At 33.3% G+C, this 19,958-nt stretch overlaps 1 protein-coding gene across 12 annotated transcripts in view; it reads left to right on the forward strand.

Annotated features, from left to right (window-relative positions):
- Positions 1-19,958, forward strand: part of RBM26 (RNA binding motif protein 26) — an 85,739-nt gene that overhangs the window by 55,918 nt on the left and 9,863 nt on the right. For 10 of the 12 annotated variants that reach the window (XM_057707154.1, XM_057707155.1, XM_057707156.1 and 7 more), the window contains 6 exons: positions 528-695; positions 2,789-2,893; positions 5,558-5,758; positions 8,428-8,514; positions 16,404-16,517; positions 18,172-19,337. In XM_057707154.1, coding sequence (XP_057563137.1) covers positions 528-695; positions 2,789-2,893; positions 5,558-5,758; positions 8,428-8,514; positions 16,404-16,517; positions 18,172-18,261 — 765 coding nt within the window. In that variant the 3' untranslated portion in view covers positions 18,262-19,337. Of the gene's footprint in view, positions 1-527; positions 696-2,788; positions 2,894-5,557; positions 5,759-8,427; positions 8,515-16,403; positions 16,518-18,171; positions 19,948-19,958 lie in introns of those variants that run through there. The other 2 variants (XM_057707157.1, XM_057707163.1) reach the window with 2 other exon arrangements.

The raw sequence follows: 19,958 nt of genomic DNA on the forward strand, positions 1-19,958 counted from the left end.
CTTACTTCCATCTATGTTGGGCATATTGTTCTTAGCCTAGCCAGTTACTGTACCCTTTGACAAAGAGAGTAGGTAATTAAGGATTCCATTTTTCTAGTATCTTCTATGAAGGGAAACCTTAAAACTTTTCCTCTGATTCTTTCTGGATTGTGGACTATGTTTGGATTGGGAATACTTAGAATCAGTAGTATCAACAAATGGATTAGAAAGTAAAATTGTTGCTGTTTCAAACTGACAACTTTTCAGGGATTGAATTAAATTTCTTATGGTTATATGTTTTGAACTTATGTTCTTAGAGTCTTAAATAGTAATATAGTTCTTTACAACATAAACCAAGATTAAGATTTGAATCGAGATAGTTAGCATCACCAGTCTGCTATTCTGCTGTCTTAGTGATTGTAAGCATTGTCATGAATACATAAACTAAAAGTAGTAGTAATTTATTTTTATATTCACTTTGCCCTGTTTGCTTTTTAAATAATAATAGGAATGTATCTTATATTTTTCTGTTTTTAAAAACTTGCCAGATGTTAATTTCAAAACTGGAGAAAAACAAAACAATGAAGTCTGAAGATAAAGCAGAAATAATGAAAACTTTAGAGGTTTTGACAAAAAATATTACCAAGTTGAAAGATGAGGTCAAAGCTGCTTCTCCTGGACGCTGTCTTCCAAAAAGTATAAAAACCAAGACTCAGGTACTTCAGTTTATGTTGCTATTCATATTACTGCTTGTTAAAAAAACATTAAAACACTACATTATTTAAATTCAGTTTTCCTTCAGCTAATATACTTTGCTCAAAATTTGACCATTATATACTACCATTCTTCCCCTTCTCTATTAATTAATAAGTAAATAAATACAAACAAGCAAACTCTCGTCATCTTTTTTTTTTAAAGCTCTTTATTGGAATGTAATTGCTTTACACTGTTGTGCTAGTTTTTGAGGTACACCAAAGTGAATCAGCTGTATTTATACATATATACCCATATCCCCTCCCTCCTGCGACTCCCTCCCACTTTCCCTATCATGGCCCTCTAAGTCATTACCCATCATCGAATTTATCTCCCTGTGTTATACAGGAACTTCCCACTAGCTATCTATTTTACAGCTGGTAGTGTAAATATGTCAGTGCTACTCTCTCACTTCGTCCCAGCTTCCCCTTTGCCCCCACCCCCACCCCATGTCCTCCAGTCCATTCTCTGCATCTGCATCTTTATTCTTGCCCTGTCACTTAGTTCATCAATACCATCTTTTTTAGATTCTTTATATATGAGTTAGCATATGGTATTTGTTTTTCTCTTCCTGGCTTACTTTGCTCTGTATGACAGACTCTAGGTCTATCCATCTCATTACAAATAACTCAATTTCATTCTTTTTTATGGCTGAGTAATATTCCATTGTATATATGTGCCACATCTTCTTTATCCATTCATCTGTTGATGGGCATTTAGGTTGCTTCCATGTCCTGGCTGTTGTGAATAGTGCTGCAGTGAACATTATGGTACATGTTTCTTTTGGGATTATGGTTTTCTCTGGGCATATGCCCAGTAGTGGGATTCTCTTCATCTTTTGAATCCTGCACATTGTAGTTAAAAAGTCATTAATTAGGAGAATAGTTACGGATAATCTTGAAAAGCTAGCTTGAGGACAAAACGATATAGGTACTTGAATGCTTCACTGAGGAGTTTGAGCTTTATTTTTAAGTAGTTGGTTAAAATATAAATGAACAGAGAAGTAACAACCTGACATCACTGTACAGAATGAATTGATTGAACAGGAGAAAATTCAGGTCGATTAACTGATTATGGACAAAAAGTGAGCAAGTTAATTTCAGATGACAGTAAGTGATTTTTAAAAAAACTTATGGAGTTATACAATACTTATACTTGGTGTGTGTGTGTGTATGTTTGTGTATATATGTCAATCATGAGTTCATGTTGATATTTGAACCACAGGGTTCTTCTTTTTGTTCTCTTATGCCATATCTCCCTGTTCCCATAATAACAACTTGGTTCCCACTAACATCAATACAATATACATTTGCACAGTCCTGTAATATGTTCAGATCGTTCCAGAATTGCTAAGACAATACCACTTCCAACAACTAACTAAATATAAAATTCAGAATTTGTTTGCATTCTTTACAACCTCACAGTATACCCCACTAAGAGTATAAGAGTCAAAACTGTGGTGTAGGGTCACCTTTTTTTCCCTTTTGTGTTGTTATGTTATTAATTTGATAAAGTTAGGTCTATTTCTATATGTATTCAGTTTCTATATGTATTCTCCTTCATTCTTGCTGATTTAATTTTATTTTTTGAGCAAGTAAAACATTAACATGATTCAAAAGTTATACTATATAGAAAGGTTTATACAGAGGACTGTTCCCCTTTGATCCCTGACAGTCTATTCCCCACTCTTCCCTTCCTCTTGGTGTGTGTGTATATATATTCTTTCCTGCGTAAAAGCATACTGTATAATCCTCAATAACACCTTGGTTTTTTGTTTTTCTTTTCACAGTTATTTCCTGAAAATTACTCCATATCAGTCCATAGAAATCTCACTTTGGCTTCTGTATGGAAAATGAATTGTAGGGAAATCAGTGGAAGTAGGAACAATTTAGGAAGCTATTGCAGTAGTGTAGACCAGAAGTGACTGGTGGCTTGAGCTGGGATGGTAGGAAGAAATGTACGGATTAAATGGGAATGTGTAAAAAATTCTTTGTAAAAAGTTTTGTATAAATGCAGGATATTATTGTCACCTAAAATATTAGTTACTGTTTTCTAGATGCAGAAAGAATTGCTTGACACAGAACTGGACTTATATAAGAAGATGCAAGCTGGAGAAGAAGTCACTGAACTTAGGAGAAAGTATACAGAATTACAGCTGGAGGTATGTTTCATCACAACCACATAGTACGCTAAAGAGGAACAGTTGTAGTCTTGATGGTTTATTTGAAAATATATTCATCTTATTTTGGTCAGCAATCATTGGCAGTTTCTGGCAAACGTATTGGGAGTTGATGTAGGAAAGAGGGAAGAGGTTAGCAAATTTTTCAGAACTAACAGAAAAATCTCTTAGTATTTAATGAGGGGTGAAAGATGTTCTGTTTTTATACCCAAATCCTTCTACTTCTAGTGAATTTTGTTTGTTTTTCTTCCTGGGACCAAAATTATTAAAAGCTTTGCAAATATTCTTACAGAGATATTCTGTGCGTATAAGTCATGTTACATTGAGTTACTATAAGGATCAGACTTTTAGTGGTAGAATTATATTGAAGAACATGCTTACTTAAGTTTTGCCTATAGATGGTGCTGTGGATGTTTATAAAAGAAAAAAATGAGAATTTTTAATGTTTAGCAAAAAGATGTTTAAAAATCAGAATTACATTTTGAACTGCAGGGACATTTATGTCATCTGTGTAGTTGGTACTTGTCTATTTTTATCATTGTTTGTTGCCACAATTTAATTTTTTTATATCTTAGCTTATTGCTTTTGCTTAATCTGAAAATAATGCTTTTTTCCAAATTTGTTAGCAACTTGATTTTCTTTTTCCAATGTAGTACAAATCTATATTGAGTACTGGTATCCATGTATTAAAGACTTTAACATTTAGCAGCCACTGTTCTTATCTTAAGACTCTGTCTTCTCTAACTATCATAGGAAGCCATAGGATGGTGTCTTAAAGCTGCATATATTTTGCCTTCTCTGGAAAATTGATATGGTTGTCTGTGTGTCCTGCCTAAGATAACAAGTTTTGAAAAAGATTTCTTTTATGTTAATATAGAAATTGTGTTTTTACCACTCTGGAGATTTCATGCCTGTGTTGGTGCAACTTTAAAAAACATTATCATTTAAAAAATTTTGGCCCATAATTTTAGTAAATGAATAATAATGTTACTAATATCCTTTATATTATTAGTCCATGTTTTCATTCTTTATCATGATATAGCCAAACATAAAATTAACTGTCTCGAGATGAATAAACTAAAATATCTATACTTGCAGAGATTTTGGCAATGGTGCCTGCTTGACATTTCCACTTGAATGTCTCACATCCTCAGACTCAACAAGTTCAAAATTGTGCTTATTTTGTCCCTAAACTCATCTATACAGTTACCCAAATCAGAAATCTGGGAGTCTTCATTGATTTCTCCCTTTCCTTTGGTATTTATATCCATTTAATTACTAGGTTTTATACGTGTTACTCCCTAGTATATCTTAAATGTGTTTATTTGATCTTCTCTCTCTCTCCATTGCCACCACTGTAGACCAAGTTTCTGTCTTCAGTTGTTCTGGCTATTTATTGTCACAGCTTGACTAGTTTCCCAGCTTGTTCTCTTTTTCCTTTTACCAGAATAACATTTTAAACACTGATTTGATTACATCACCCTACTTCTCAATTTTAGATGTTTTAATTGATTTTCATGGCTCTTGGGATAAAATCAAAATCTTTAACATGGTCCTTAAAGTTGTTCATGATCTGGTTCTGCCTATCTCTCTAGCCTCATCTCTCATCCTGTGTGGTCCAGCTGTACTGGATTTTATTTATTCTTAGAAGTACCATGTTCCTTTCAGCCTTGGTTCCTTTGTTCATGCTGTAACCCCCGCCCCTCACCCTTGCCTTGCTTGTTCTTTGTACCTTCTTTGATTCATTGAACAAATATTAAGTTTCTGCAGTCTGACAGCTGCTATTGTAGGTGCTGGGGATAAAGTAGAGAATAAAATAAGGAAAAAATTCCTCATGGAACTTTTATTCTAGTAGTTTATTCATTGCAAATCTTTAATATTCTATTCAAATCTTTAAGTAGAGCATTTCCTCATTTTTTGAGCCACTTCTCATTAATATAATTAAATAACTTAGTTGCTTCATGTCTCTACCCTTCTAGGATTTGAGTTTCATGAGTGTAAAGACTAGCCCACAGGAAGTGCTCGTTAAATATTTGTGGAATGAAGGAATGGTGTGCTATTCATATAGAATACAGTGGAATATGTTACTATTCTACCTTGGTCGTATACTGTTGTTACTGTATACAGCTGTTATCAAAATGTTACTGTATACAGTGATCAAAATGATGAATTTGAAATAACTGTACCTAGTGAAGTAAACAGGCAAACAAGAAGAAACATTGTATTTGAAAGTCATAACTGGAAAAAAATATACTTATATATATATAGGTATTTTGTGTCTCTATATTACACTAACTTCTGAAGTAACATTCAACACTGCATTATTTGGAACTCAATAATTGCTGGTCTTTTTGTGGTATAGTTTGATGTCATGGAGAGTAAAAACTTAGAAAAGGCACATTTAAGAATTTCAAACATTGCTTAAAATAATGTTATTTTGTTTTCTAAATTCATTAGCTTCCTAAATTTGCTTTCACTTTAAAAACTAAAACCCTTACTTATATTATGAAATCCTTTTGTAGGGCATTATTTTAATATGATATCAAATTGTATAACTCATGTCAGATTGTGTGACTCATCTGACTGAGTATATTTGGCTTGTGTTAGTAATTGCTATGATTAACCTATTTGTCTGATCTCTTCTAGGCTGCAAAACGAGGGATTCTTTCATCTGGTCGTGGTAGAGGAATTCATTCAAGAGGTCGAGGTGCAGCTCACGGCCGAGGCAGGGGTCGAGGTCGAGGTCGAGGTGTGCCTGGTCACGCGGTGGTGGATCACCGTCCCAGGGCATTGGAGATTTCTGCGTTCACAGAGAGTGATAGAGAAGATCTTCTTCCTCATTTTGCGGTACTTTCTTACTGTCTAGTGAAACAAATACTGATAAATCGTTGTTGGGGATAATGGATATTAAAGGGAAAATGAAATGAGTAATTTAAACCCATTAATCTCACCAAAGGATTTGATTAATCTGTAATAATCTTTTGTTAATTATTTACAAAACAAACTGTAGGGGTTTTTTTTGTTAGTTTAATCATTGTCTAGAAGAAATGTTACTATTCTTACACTTAGTAGGCTTTCAGATATTATGAAAGGAATGATTTAAACTTTATTGTTTCAGAGAGGGAAATCCTATAGTTTGATTTCATTTGATATTTACTTTTAGGAAAAATTTAGCATATTGGATGGACCATCCAGATTTTTAAAAATTAAGATGAAATTTTATTTGTTAATATTGTAATCTTGATCTAGCTAACCTAGAAGTGAAACGACAAAATTTTGGAGAATGATCTTGAAGTTGCCTTAGTTGGTGCCTAGGGTATAATTAAAGGGAATCAGTCTAATAGTAGTAGACTGATGTAGGAGGAAGGAAAATAAGATTCTAGTTCCTGCTAATACGTTATTTTACTTGGATTTCCTGGGATCTGTTGGGCTCCTGTTCAGAATGGAGATTATATCTGCCTCAAGGCCTTTTCAGCTTAACTGTTGTGATTCTTAGTGGTTTCCCAAAAGTTACTTACGACCCATAGGTCTTGCCTGTAGCATTAGATAATTGCTCTGGAGATACAAAGTAAATAACCAGTTCTTTACCCTCAAATATTTTGCATATAATGGTTTAACACAAACCAGTTAAAGTAAACTATGAACAATTTATGATTAAGTTAAATTCATTAAAAACTGTAAGTACATCATTAACTTAGAGAAGTATTTTTCACACAGGCATATGATGATGGTAAAAGAACAGCAGAGGAAAGTTTCATGAGGTAGTAAAACTGGAGCTTGGGTCTTGAAGGTTAGGTAAGCTTATAATTAGGTACACAAAAAATTTAACCTTCTGAATATTCAGATTTAAATGTTTGACAGTTATATTCCAGGCAGTTAACCTCAGTTACCAATATGAAACTATACTTTCTTAGGACATAGAGGGGTAGTGAAAGAAATATGTTTAAGAAATAACTAAAATGATTAATATTTAAGGATGATGAGTCTGGAAAGTCTTATGTTTTATGGCTTCAGAGGGAGAGAGGAAGGAATCAGAAAGCTTTCTAGCTTGGAGAGACTGTAGCCCAATTCTTCCCTGCTATCCACCTCATTTCCATACCTTCCCAAGGAGAAGAAGATCCGGATAACTCAGGTGTATTACATATAGTTATACAGCTAATCAGGAAATTATCAAAGAATATGCTAAAATAATCCAAATGCACAAGGATGTGTTTCGGTGAGACTGAAATGGTTTTGGCTTTAGAAACCTTCAGAGCCTCTAAATGGATATTCTTGCATGCATTTGGAAATTCGAACTCTACTCAAAGGTAGTAGTGGTGATGCACATTAAAAAATTGTCAGTCTTTAAATAAGGTAGCTTCTCTATCACCCTGTGATGTGAATATATGACAGGTATCAGAGAAAGAAATCTACATTGCTAAAGGACTATTGACTGTTACAAATTGTGATTAACAAAATGCTTTCTTTAATTTATTCACTGGAACCAGTAGTAGTAATAAATGTTACAGGTAAAACTTATAGAGCACTTATTTTGTGGCAGGTATTATTCTGAATGCTTTATATAAATCACCATATTATGAGTTATTTTGACAACTCTATGAGGTAGGTACCTTTCTTATGCTTATTTGAGAGATTGAGAAAGTGAAGCATGAAGAGATTAAGTAACTTGTTCAAGTTTACACAGCTAGTACTAACAGAGCTGGCATGTGACTGATTCTGCGGTCCGTTTTCTTCACTGTGACCTACAGAATTTTTCTGTGTGGAGTGTATATATTTAAAGAGATTGTGGTTACAGTTTTATTTGGGGGCAAGAAAGAAGGAGGTAAGGTGCTGTTTTCTGCTGTTTGCAGAAAAATCTTCCTACACATGGAAAAAATAAAATCCAGCACACCCAAAACAAGCATAATTTAAAATGTTTATTTAGCTTTTAAATGTCCTAAAAGAGTGTGGTCAAGAGGCGTGTAAAGTAAGATTAAAGCAGAGTCAGTGAAACTTTTGAATCGAAAGACCTGGACTCTCATCCTGGAAGTTAACTTAGTTACTTTGGAAAAATTACTTAAATTCTCTGAATCCCACCCCCCAGCCCCACCCCGCCAGTCCCCTGGCCCATCTTTAAATTGGGAATGATACAAAAACTCACAAATATTCTGAGGATTAAATATTCTGCCTTAGAAAGAATTTAGAGTATTCTGGAATTGGAATAATGAGTATAAATGGAATGGCAATGAGGAAGCTCAGTCTTTGACCATTGTTTCCCTTATTTAAAGAATAGTTCAGTCAAGTGTAAGTCTCCCTAATTCTAGAAAGTATAGAATTGTAAATAAGATTGGAAAATACCCTTTATCATACAATATCAAGTACTAAAATGCATTATTCATAATTTCTTTTTGCTAATCACCCTGAATTTTTATGTATTCTGGGTTATATTTATTGGTATTTTAATATTTTAAAAACCATTAGGATTTTGGATGTTTCAAAATATTTATTTGGAGGAAATACTTTTTTTTAATTTAAAGCAATATGGTGAAATTGAAGATTGTCAGATTGATGACTCTTCACTACATGCAGTAATTACATTCAAGACGCGAGCAGAAGCTGAAGCAGTAAGTGTTATAAATAATCTAATTTATTGAAATTCAGATTTAAATGTTTTATAAATATTGCCTTTAAGTTTTCATATAAATGAATTTTTTTGACTTACTAGATAACTGCGCTTTGACAGTAGATAGAATGTATGAAGTGGAATTCGTGGCCACAAAGAGTGTCCTAAAGCAGTTAGGCAGTTTTATATATAACGTGAATGTTTAGAATATGTAGTTAATCACCAAGTTGAATGCCAAGTTGTACTCTCTTGAGACATCAGGAATTCTTCCTTTCTCTTTAACAGGAGATAGGTCCAGTCCACTTTCCATTATCCCTTTCTCAGCTGGCCCAGAACAAGTCTGCTTTGGCAGAATGAGTGGTGAGGGGTAAGGTAGAAGCGGAGATGTAATCCTGATGGCTGCTTTTCTTAACCATCCCTCATCTGCTGCTTCCTAGTCCCAGTTGGCTGAACTTTACAATGTCCCTAACTCAGCATACCCCCCAACTAGGCCTCTACAACTTTTTGCCCAAGACATGAATATATAATGCTAGCCTTTATAGGGTCCTTTTAGTATAGTTGTCTTAAAATCTGTATTTTGAATTATCTTTCTAAAGAATGACCAGAAGTATATGCAACCTTGTCTTTCCTCTGGGTTTAAAAAATTAAAAAAAGGAAAATGAGTGTGAGGTGTAGGGGATTCATCAGAACATTTGTGGCCCTGTGTATTCTTTGTTCAGGATTCTGGAGAAGTAGATGTACCATTTTGACTTTGGAAAAATGCATTTAAGTGTTCCAAACAGTTAACCTAATGTGAATAGAAGAGTAGGATGGTTTTCAAAGTTTTAAGATTGTGGTCTAAATAAGTTTTGAAAATCTTCTAAATTGATTTATTCTCTTTGTAGTGAATACACTCTGCCAGTACATTGCTGGGAACTTACCTGGTAGGAGTTGTTCTTGGGGAATTGTAGCCTATAAAAGACTGGGGGTATGATAAGTCTCAGAAAAGTGTTTAACTGGGCCCTAGAGTAACATAGTTTCAAGAGTTAGGCGGGTGGGTAGTGGATAGTTTCATAGAATAGGAATTCCTCATCCTGTAGTTTTATTAAGTTTTAAGAAGTCTTTTATTTAAAGGTCTTCTGTGAAAACAAAAGTAATTTATAATTGACAAGAGTTTAAAACTCTCTTATGAGCTTGTATGTATATATGTTGTATTGAAAAAGTAGATTTTTGATCATGTTTTCTCTCAGAGGTATTATTGAGTGTAAGTTAAGAATGAGCTTCCTTTAAATGACTACTTCAGTGACAGTTTTTAATGTAATGTTGGATAGGTAGCTTGAGTACCATCTTTTTATGTTCTGTTTATTTTCTTGGAAGAAGTCATATTATAAAACAATGGTAGTTGTTATGTTCAAATGATTACAGTATTACCAAATTTGTGAATTTAGTAACTACTTTAAAAATACATATTACTACTTCTCCCTGTTTACTTAAGTGGCTGAAGGAAAAAAAAAAAAAACCCTCCTGCCTCTTAAATAATTTTTGGGTGTTTTGCTTTTTTTTTTTTTTTTTTTTTAAAAGTTAATAGTCCATTCTTTTTTTTTTTTTTTTATAAGTTTATTTATTTATTTATTGGATTTTTTTTCTTTTTGATTGGCTGTGTTGGGTCTTCATTGCTGCACACAGGCATTCTCTGGTTGTGGCGAGTGGGGGCTACTCATTGTGGTGGCTTCTCTTGTTGTGGAGCACAGGCTCTAGGTGCGTGGGCTTCAGTAGTTGTGGCACATGGGCTCAATAGTTGTGGCTCACGGGCTCTAGAGCGCAGGCTCAATAGTTGTGGCGCACAGGCTCAGCTGCTCCGTGGCATATGGTATCTTCCTGGGGCAGGGCTTGAACCCGTGTCCCCTGCATCGGCAGGCAGACTCCCAACCACTGCGCCACCTAGGAAGTCCCGGGTGTTTTGCTTTTAATAAATAAGACCTGTTGACATATACCTTCTTTCTTTGATTTTACTTTTTCTATCTCAGGTGTAAATTTTAATATATATTTTTATACTATGTATATATTTTCCAAATGAATATCAGTCAGTTCAAGGAGCAGGGATAATGTATAAAGAAAGATTTTAACAATGAATTATATGAAGGTTGAATAAGTGGCAGAATAACTTAGGTTAAGTTAGATCTGATGAGAGTTAGCTTTTTAGAGTAAATACCATTTTAGTTGGATTTACTTAACAGACTAAAAGGAACAATACTATTGCTGTGATAAACATTAGGAATTAAGTTATAGAAGTTGTTAAAACATAAACATTTCCTTAAGCCAAAGAAATTTCTTAAAATTTTGTAACATTCTGTTTTAGAAGAGGATAGAAAATTAAGTTGAAGCTAATCTTATATAAGCAGAATATAGTCTAAAGCAGTGTTTTTCAAATTTCTGGATTTTAGGGAACAATAAGATTTAGGAATTTAAAAATTAGTGTGTTTGACATTAGATTGCCAGTATTTAATTTTGTCAAGAAAGACTGCTTTAAAAAGTACAAAAAAACATTGTTTGTACCATCACCATCATTATATAAAATAAAAATTTAATACCAAAATGTTGGTGGATATAAACTAAAGATAAAGGATAGGCCTTCCCAAGAAAAGAAAATTGTCAGCCTTTGCTAATGTTTATTTCCACATATTTCTTTGTTCATAATTTCTGAACCATTGTATTAGATGATTGAATGTGTGTCTGTTTTCTTAAGTCAATAGATGCATAATATTTCAAAGTGAAGGTGTAGGAATAAGATAAGACATTCATATATGACTGAAAAGTAAGAAATTTTCCTCAGAAAAGAGACTGAAGTGTTTTAAGGAGAAATAAACAGAACCATTTTAGCTTTAGGTTAAGTTGGTTAAGGTTTGACTCTGGTTAGTTAGAATATGGATCCTACTGCGTTATTTTTTATTTTCCAGTTTGTTTGTCACCATCCCCAATGCACTAAAGGTGGATAAGTACCCAAACAGGACAGAAAAAAGTAACCTTTTCCCATGGCTAGTTAGAATGTTCGTTTTCCTACTCTTAATTGTTCCTGTACTTTTGTAAGAAACCAGGATCCAGTTTTAGAATACGAATAGTTAAGTTCCTATTTTATAAGAATCAGTCTGAAAGATAAAACTCTACAATCCCAAACTCAAAGAGGTGCATAGCTTTTTATATCAAAAGGAAAGAGAATCTTGTTCTACTGGTGCATTTTTGACACCCATGCCTCAATTTTCAGTAGTTATGAGGAGTCATTGATTCAAAACTTGTAAGGTATACTTAGAACAGTGCCTGGAACATAGTAAACCCTCTTAATGTTAGCTATTATTAATATGAGTGTGTGTGTGTATATGTGTGTATGTGAATGAGAATTGATTGGTAAATCAATGAAACTGAATACAAACAAGATAAACGATTTCAAAACTCTCAGTCTTTAGACCTGATGATAGAAGCACAGAATTGGATTCATAGAGGATAGTACAACATCAAGTCAGGAATGGATGGGGCTGACTGAGTAAATAGTAAATTAATAGCAAAAACTAAATGTATAAGTGGATTCAGTCAAGAGAAATCAAATCATGTATCTAACACTCTTTGTGTGTGTGTGTGTGTGTGTATTCTTACTGATTTACTTAATAGTTATTAAGTATTGCTATATAATGGACACTGTGCTATGAGAATTAGTAAATCTAAGTCTGAAGCTTGTGAGAAAGTGGCCATGTAGCTTCTACTTAAGAGCTAAAGAAAGAAGTCTTTCCCTATAAGTTCTAAAAATCAGATTTTACATATTTCTGTTTTTGTTTTTGGTGGTCCTTTAATGTAACTCCTGCCTAAACATTGTATACTGTGGTTATTACAAACATTAATAAACTTGGTTTTAACCTTCTTTTATAGATAGTTTTATCATTATGGTCACTAAAAGAGTAAGGTAAACTAGGATTGCAGCTTTAGCTCTTCTGGCCTTAGGTCAGTTTTTCCCACAGTGTTTATACAGAACACTGGTTCTATAAGAGCTCCTCTAACAAAGAATTCTCTTGTCAGTAGGTTTGTGAAGAGTTGTGTTTTGTATATTCAATTTAGATTTATAATCTCAATGACTTGAAAAGACAAAAGGCACACATTCCTGTTTAATTTTGCTTAATCTAGCTTTTTACAAATGTTGTTTCCAGAATCATTTTCCATGTAAGATATGGAACCTACCTCATAACTACTCTTCATACTTTTTTTTTCTTCCTTCATTTGTCAGATATTCAAGCCTTTTATTTTTTTCCTTCTGTCATGTGTATGCCTGCTTTCCTTATTTCCTAATTTGGTACCAACTTTCAATGACTCTGTGAAAAAAAATAGGCAGAGGTCTAGAGCAAGTCTGTGAATAAAATGCTTCAGCTTTTAAACAGACTTTTTATTTACACTTCAAAGCATAGAAATTAGAGAAAATTGTAAAATGAACCTCCACAGACTCATCGTCAAGCTTCAGCCATTATCCATTTGTGGCCAATCTCATTTTGTCTGTGTCTCACATACTACAACCCTCTACCTCCTTATTTTGGAGGAGTTCCCAGTCATACCATTTCAGCTGTAGACCTTTCATTGTGTCTCTCAATATTAGAGCCTTAAAAAAATAAAGCAATACTATTATTGCACCTAAAAATGATTAATATTTCTTAAGTATTATCAAATACCCAGAGTTTACATTTCCCCTGTTTTCTTATATTTTACTTACTTCCTTTCAGGATCCAGAATAAGATTCATATTTTGATTTAGCTTGACTGGTATTATGCAATTATAAATTCATAGACTTAAACATTTCATGGGTATCGACCCATTGTTCTCAGGTGTTGATGTCCCATCTTTGGCTAGTGGCTAGTATATAGGTTTGTTTCTGAGTTCTTTTGACAGAACTCTAGTGGGTTATGATAACTTTCTATGCTTTCTGGTGTGAAAAGGTGTTCTAGGTTCATCTTATAAATTTTCTTTTCCAAACCAGGAACTGGTCATTTCTCTAAGGAGCTCTGGTTCTTTTTATTGGGAAAGGTATTTACAGACTGCAGTCTAAGTATTAGGGGTGCTCATTTCTCCTGAGTATGTTACTATAACTAATCTTTTTCAGTGGTCAGAGCTGGGAGTGGAAAAAAAATACATATGTTCATATACACATGTGCACATATACATATGCATGTATATCACATATATACACATGGATAAAGAAAATAAGTTGAAGACTCATACTGGTATTTCCCATTTAATTCTATACTATATGGTTTTTGTACACACACATATACAGGTATACCTTGTTTTATCGTGCTTTGTTTTATTGTAATTTGCAGATTTTTTTTTTTAATACAAATTGAAGGTTTGTGGCAGCCCTGCATTATGAAAGTCTGTCAGCACCATTTTTCCAATAGCATTTGCTCACTGTATGTCTCTGTATCACATTTTGGTAATTCTTAAAAGATCCCAAACTTTCTCATTATTGTTATATTTGTTCTGGTGATCTGTGGTTATTTGGGGGCACCAGAAACCATGCCCATATAAGACGGCAAACTTAATAAATGAGTGTTCTGACTGCTCCATTGAACAGCCATTCACCATCTCTCTCCCTCTCCTCAGGCCTCACTATTCCCTGAGACAAAACAACATTGATATGAGGCCAGTTGATAACCCTACAGTGGCCTCTAAGCATTCAAGTGAAAGGAAGAGTCCTACGTCTCTCACTTTAAATCAAAAGCTAGAAATGATTAAGCTTAGTGAGGAAGACATGTCAAAAGCCAAGACAGGATAAAAGCTAGGCCTCTTGCGCCACTTATTCAGGTTGTGAATGCAAAGGAAAAGTTCTTGAAGGAAATTAAAAGTGCTATTCCAGTGAACACATGAATGATGAGAAAGTGAAATAGCTTTATTGCTGATATGGAGAAAGTATTAGTGGTCTGGATGGAAGGTCATACCAGCCACAGCATCCTCTTAAGCCAAAGTCTAATCCAGAGCTAAGCCCTAACCCTCTTCAATTTTGTGAAGGCTGAAAGAGATGAGGAAGCTTCAGAGGAAAAGTTTGAAGCTAGCAGAGGTTGGTTCATGAGGTTTAAGGAAATAAGCTGTCTCTATAATGTAAAAATGCATGTGCCAATATAGAAGCTGCAGTGAGTTATCCAGAAGATCTTGCTAAAATAATTAATGAAGGTGGCTAGTGTAAACAACAGATTTTCAGTGTAGATGAAACAGCCTTATATTGGAAGAAGGTTCTTCTAGGACATTCATAGCTAGAGAGGAGAAGTCACTGCTGGCTTCAAAGCTTCAGAGGTCAGGCTGACTCTTGGTAGGGGCTAATGCAGCTAATGACTTGAAATTGAAACCAGAGCTCATTTAGTATTCCGAAAATCTCAGGGCCGTTAGATTTATGCTAAATCTTCTCTGCCTATGCTCTGTAAATGGAACAACAAAACCTGGATGACAGCATCTGGTTAATAATTTTAAAATTAAAACTTTAGAAAGTTGTAGATTCACCTTATAAATTTGAAGTGTGTGCTGAATAGAAACTTACAAAATTAAGTCATAGGAAATTTTTGAAGAACTTCCTATAGAAAACATGGATAACATTTTTCGCCTTTTTTAGCTAGATGAAAACATGAGTTTTATGAGTAGACGTTTTGCATGAGACAGTTGGAATTCCTTACAGGAGTATATTTTTATGTAATAGTTATAGCTTCAAAAAATTACAGTTTGTTTCTGGACTTAAATATTATATATAAGTACTTAAAATTTTTTAAGTTGTACGACATGATGGAGTCATGGACTAAAAACTCCTGAACTGGGGCTTCCTAGGTGGCGCAGTGGTTAAGAATCCGCCTGTCAATGCAGAGGTCACGGGTTCGATCCCAGCTCCAGGAAGATCCCACATGCCGCGGAGCAACTAAGCCCGTGTGCCAAAAAAAAAAAAAAACTCCTGAACTGAATTTTATCTGCATGAAATTTTTAAAATTTATTTATCATAAATTTATATGTGCAGATTTAAAATTTATACCCGGGGGCTTTAATATCACACCACTCATGGTCAAATGCCATTGAACATGTAATTGTTTCTACATTTCACATTATGCTGTACTTTGAGATTGTACTATAAATCTTTTGTGACTATGAGTTATTTTGTTATGTTGCTAGCATTGATTTATGTTAGTTCACATTAATTTGAAAGCATTCTTTCTAAGCCAGCCATTTCATGTAGCAAGTATTAGACTTGACTATTTACTCAGTTGTATCATATACAGTTCTGAAAGCTTTGTAGGGAAGTGCTTTAGTTTTCAATAGAAAAGTTCAGGGTTTTTTTTTTTTTTTTCCCCTTTATTGAGATATTTATATTTTGTAATAGTGATACATCAGACATTTTATGGTATTTGTGATTACTTGATATAATTTAAAAATACATATGCAAAATTATTCTTGTATTTATTAAAGGTTTCTAGTTTATAGTTACTATATGAGCCATTTGTGAGTTAACAAGAATAAAAATCTACAGCCAGAATCTTGAAGTGCTTTGAGATTGTTGCTTTGAGTAGCAATTATCATTTTACTGTAGGCATGGAGACAGTTCTTCTAGTCGGATATTGGCCAGTAGTGAAATAGCTCTACTCAATTATGAGAAATTGTTCCTGTTTTCTTTTTATAAAGGAATTTACAATCACTAGGCTGACTTTAGAAGTAAATAACAATATGAAGTAAATTATAAATTGCAATAATAAATAGTAAATAGAGAAATAAACCACAAAGCAAGAATAGACTACTGTCTTTACTTGTGTTTAGCTAATTTAATTTAAATATTAGGTACTATAACATTTCATTTTTTTCTTCACAAATTATTAATGTTCTATATTCCAATGTTCTTAATTGTTTTAGGCTGCAGTTCATGGAGCTCGTTTCAAAGGGCAGGATCTAAAACTGGCATGGAATAAACCAATAACTAATATTTCAGCTGTTGAAACAGAAGAAGTTGAACCTGATGAAGAGGAAGTATGTTTTTTTTTCCACTTATTTTTACCCTTAAATGTTTACATTTTTATATAAAATGTGATTTTATGGCTGTGATTTTAACATAAAACTTTTATTCCTGAGCCATCTTCCAGGCAGGGGATATCAGATAAATGCAGACAACTTTAAGTTTTATGTATTAATGAGAACTGTGGATTGCTAATCCAAAAAGAATATATGAAAATATACATACATATATATATATATATATATATATAAAACACACACACACTCAGCTTTCATTTACTCTTAGAAGACAATATTTATTCATTGAGTTTTATCCACAGGAAATCTTGTGATATTTTAAGTTTTAGAGTTTATATTTACTCAATTGCTTTATTAACATTTCAGGTTTCATTTTAATTTGTATCATTTTAGTTCATTAGAATGAATGCCTGCTATATGGTAGATACTGTGATAGGCACAAAAATGAATAAGACACGGTCCCTATCATCAAGGAGCTTATAATCTGGAAAAGGGGGTGGTGACAGACACATAAGAAACTAATTATGTTAAAAGGCAGACTGATATGCTGAATAAAGATTTGAACAATATGCTGTGGGAACCGAGAGGAAGGAGTGATTGTTTCTTTCCAGAAGAATCTTGAAGGAGGTGGTAGCAGTGGAGCTGAACTCTGAGTGATAAAAAAAAAAAGCTTTCATAACCAAGAGCTGGGACTGGGCATATAGTTGAGAGAGGCATTTTAAATGGCAGAGATACAGGTGTGGAAGAGTACATTTTTCTCTTGGGTAACAGCAGTTAGTCTGATGGCTGAGAGGCGGGAGCATAAGGAACAGTGAAGTGGAAGAGCCCTTTGAAACCAAAAACCTAAAAATAAGCAACTCTGTTTTGTTTAATCATGAAATAAGCTGTAGGAAAAAGTTGAGGGAGTTAAGGAGTAAAGGTAAGGTGGGGAAACTAAACGGTTCCATGTTTTATCTTGGTTAGATTTTCATAATAGCACTTCATTTTGTTTGAAGAGCATTCAAGGCTGTTATACATATCCATAGTCAAATGCAAGAATAAAATGTGTATTTTGAAACTCATATACATGATTTGTCATTTTATATTTTAGATTATACCTTTGTCCTTCCATGAGTTTGAATTGAATGGGGAGAAAAGCAGGAGAGCTCCTGGTATTAGGTATTTTGAAAAGTTTGAAAAGTAGTCTGAGAAGCTTTTATGAAGGGAATGGGAAAAGAAAAGAATGCTATAAAAGAAAATGTTTGTTACATACAGCAGAAAATAAATATAAATATTGATAAACTTTATCCAAGTTAAGTGGTTAATTTAGTGTCAGAGAAGACTTATTGTTTTCTTTTTTAAAAAAAAGGTGTGGAGCAATGTTTTGTAGGTATAGAAGATGGCATGATTTGATACAGAGAGGCAGGAGAACTGGCATATACAAAGTCTTACTTTGATATTTTTGTAGTGTCTGTTTGATGCAAGCAATAGAGTAGATAGTATTGAGAAACCATTGAGTGGATGAAGTTGCTTTTCTTTGTTTCTTGAATGTTCTAGCTATAGAAATACCTTTTGTATTCGACTCTGTTGAGAGTAATCAGTATTTAAAAGTGTCACCTTTTTTCTTTTCTTTTTTTTTTGGGTAAATTCCTAAATGCATTTTAACCTAAAGTTTCAGGAAGAGTCTTTGGTGGATGACTCATTACTTCAAGATGATGATGAAGAAGAAGAGGACAATGAATCTCGTTCTTGGAGAAGATGATTTGACTGATCATTGATCTGCATATGATAGAACTCTACCTGTGTTTCATTAGTATTATCTAATGTACTTTTACATATTTGTAAAAACAATTTTTGGTAAAATGTGATGAAGATGGATTTCAGAAATAGACAAAAGAGAAGAAAACTACCTTCTGAATCCTGTATTTTGAAAGATTGATGTTTGCGTTTTATTTCAGTAAACAATTGGTAAAGACATCACACTAGAAGCATATGCAATGTTTTTATTACATACTTCTACTGAACATTACAGAATTCTTTGGGTTCTTTGTAATTTAATGAATAGGTCTGAAGACTTAATGACCAATACTTGTTATAACTTAGAGGATTTTGTTTTACTCCAAGTAAGGAATGAATTTGCATTTAAAATCTTAATGAATGTTTTCAAAAATGAATAGATAACATAGTACTCTAACTAAAGTCTCCAAGTTATGTATTCATAATATTACATAGTAGTGTGCTTAGGCTTTACTATGTATTAGCCTTTTGTTGGACTTGTGTATGTATTTTACCATATGGGTTTTAATGATAACGGTGTATGACTGCTTTGCATTTGAGTCCTTATGCATTCAGATGTTAAAAATAAAGTGGAATGGTCTCTTGAAAAGAAAAGAAAAGAAAAAAGCAATGACAAAAAAAAAAAAAGACAATGTTCTTTGATTTAAAAAAAAGAAAGAAAAAAAAAAAAAGAAAAGAAAAAAGTTAAAATAAATAGACCATTCCAGATGGTGAGCTACCCTTCCCCCCAATTATCACAAAAGGAGCTATAATCACTAACTTATTCTTAATAATGGTTGCCGGTACCTTTACAATAATGTACAATCCATTGTTTAAAATTTATACCACTTCAGTTTGGTTTGATCCTATAAACTTTCAACAGATGTCTTAAAATTTAAAAGCAGGCTGATTAGTTTGGAACCAGACTTCAAGTAGAGCTAACATTTGGTGAATAAGAAAACATCACATTACATTTTGGATGTATGAAAGAAAACTTGACCATTTGAAGATGTATGAATAAAGAAATGTACTATAGATACTACTTTAGGAAAACACTGTTTGGTAAGTGTTCCAGTCTGATATTTTAAGCGTGCATTTCCTGTACTTGTATAAAAAATCTTTGACATTTGCAACAATATAGTGATTTTTAAGTGGATTTCTCTTACAAGTGAACATGATCATTGAAAGTTGATAGAGCAATTTCCAGGAAATAAATGCATTCTTTGTAGAATGGAGGGTGGGAGATCACATATTTATCTTTTACAATTTATCCTTTTGGTTGCAAGTGTTTCTACCCCTCCTGAGATTATAATGATTATATTAAAAGTCACATAAAAAATTTACTTTCTTCCCATACTGGGGTCCTCACAGTCACAAACTGTAATTTCGCCACCATAGTCTTTTGCCAGTGGAGTAGCTAGTGGATACTGTTCCTCTTTTTCTTTTCTTCCCACACTTAGGGTTAAAGTTGTATATATATTCTTGATGGTAATACTATTTCATAGGAATGTTTTGGCTTGCAATTGATGCACATGTTTATATTTAAAATTTCACAGTCAGATTTCTTTTGTCAAAATAGTGACTTTACTTCAAACTTCTTTACTATACTTAGAGCTATGATATATTTTTATGTAGTCTCTTGTATGTTGACCATGTGATATTCTGATTCATTAGGTAAGTTTG

The sequence above is a fragment of the Hippopotamus amphibius genome, chromosome 14 (assembly GCF_030028045.1).
Source record: "Hippopotamus amphibius kiboko isolate mHipAmp2 chromosome 14, mHipAmp2.hap2, whole genome shotgun sequence".
Lineage (NCBI taxonomy): Eukaryota > Metazoa > Chordata > Mammalia > Artiodactyla > Hippopotamidae > Hippopotamus > Hippopotamus amphibius.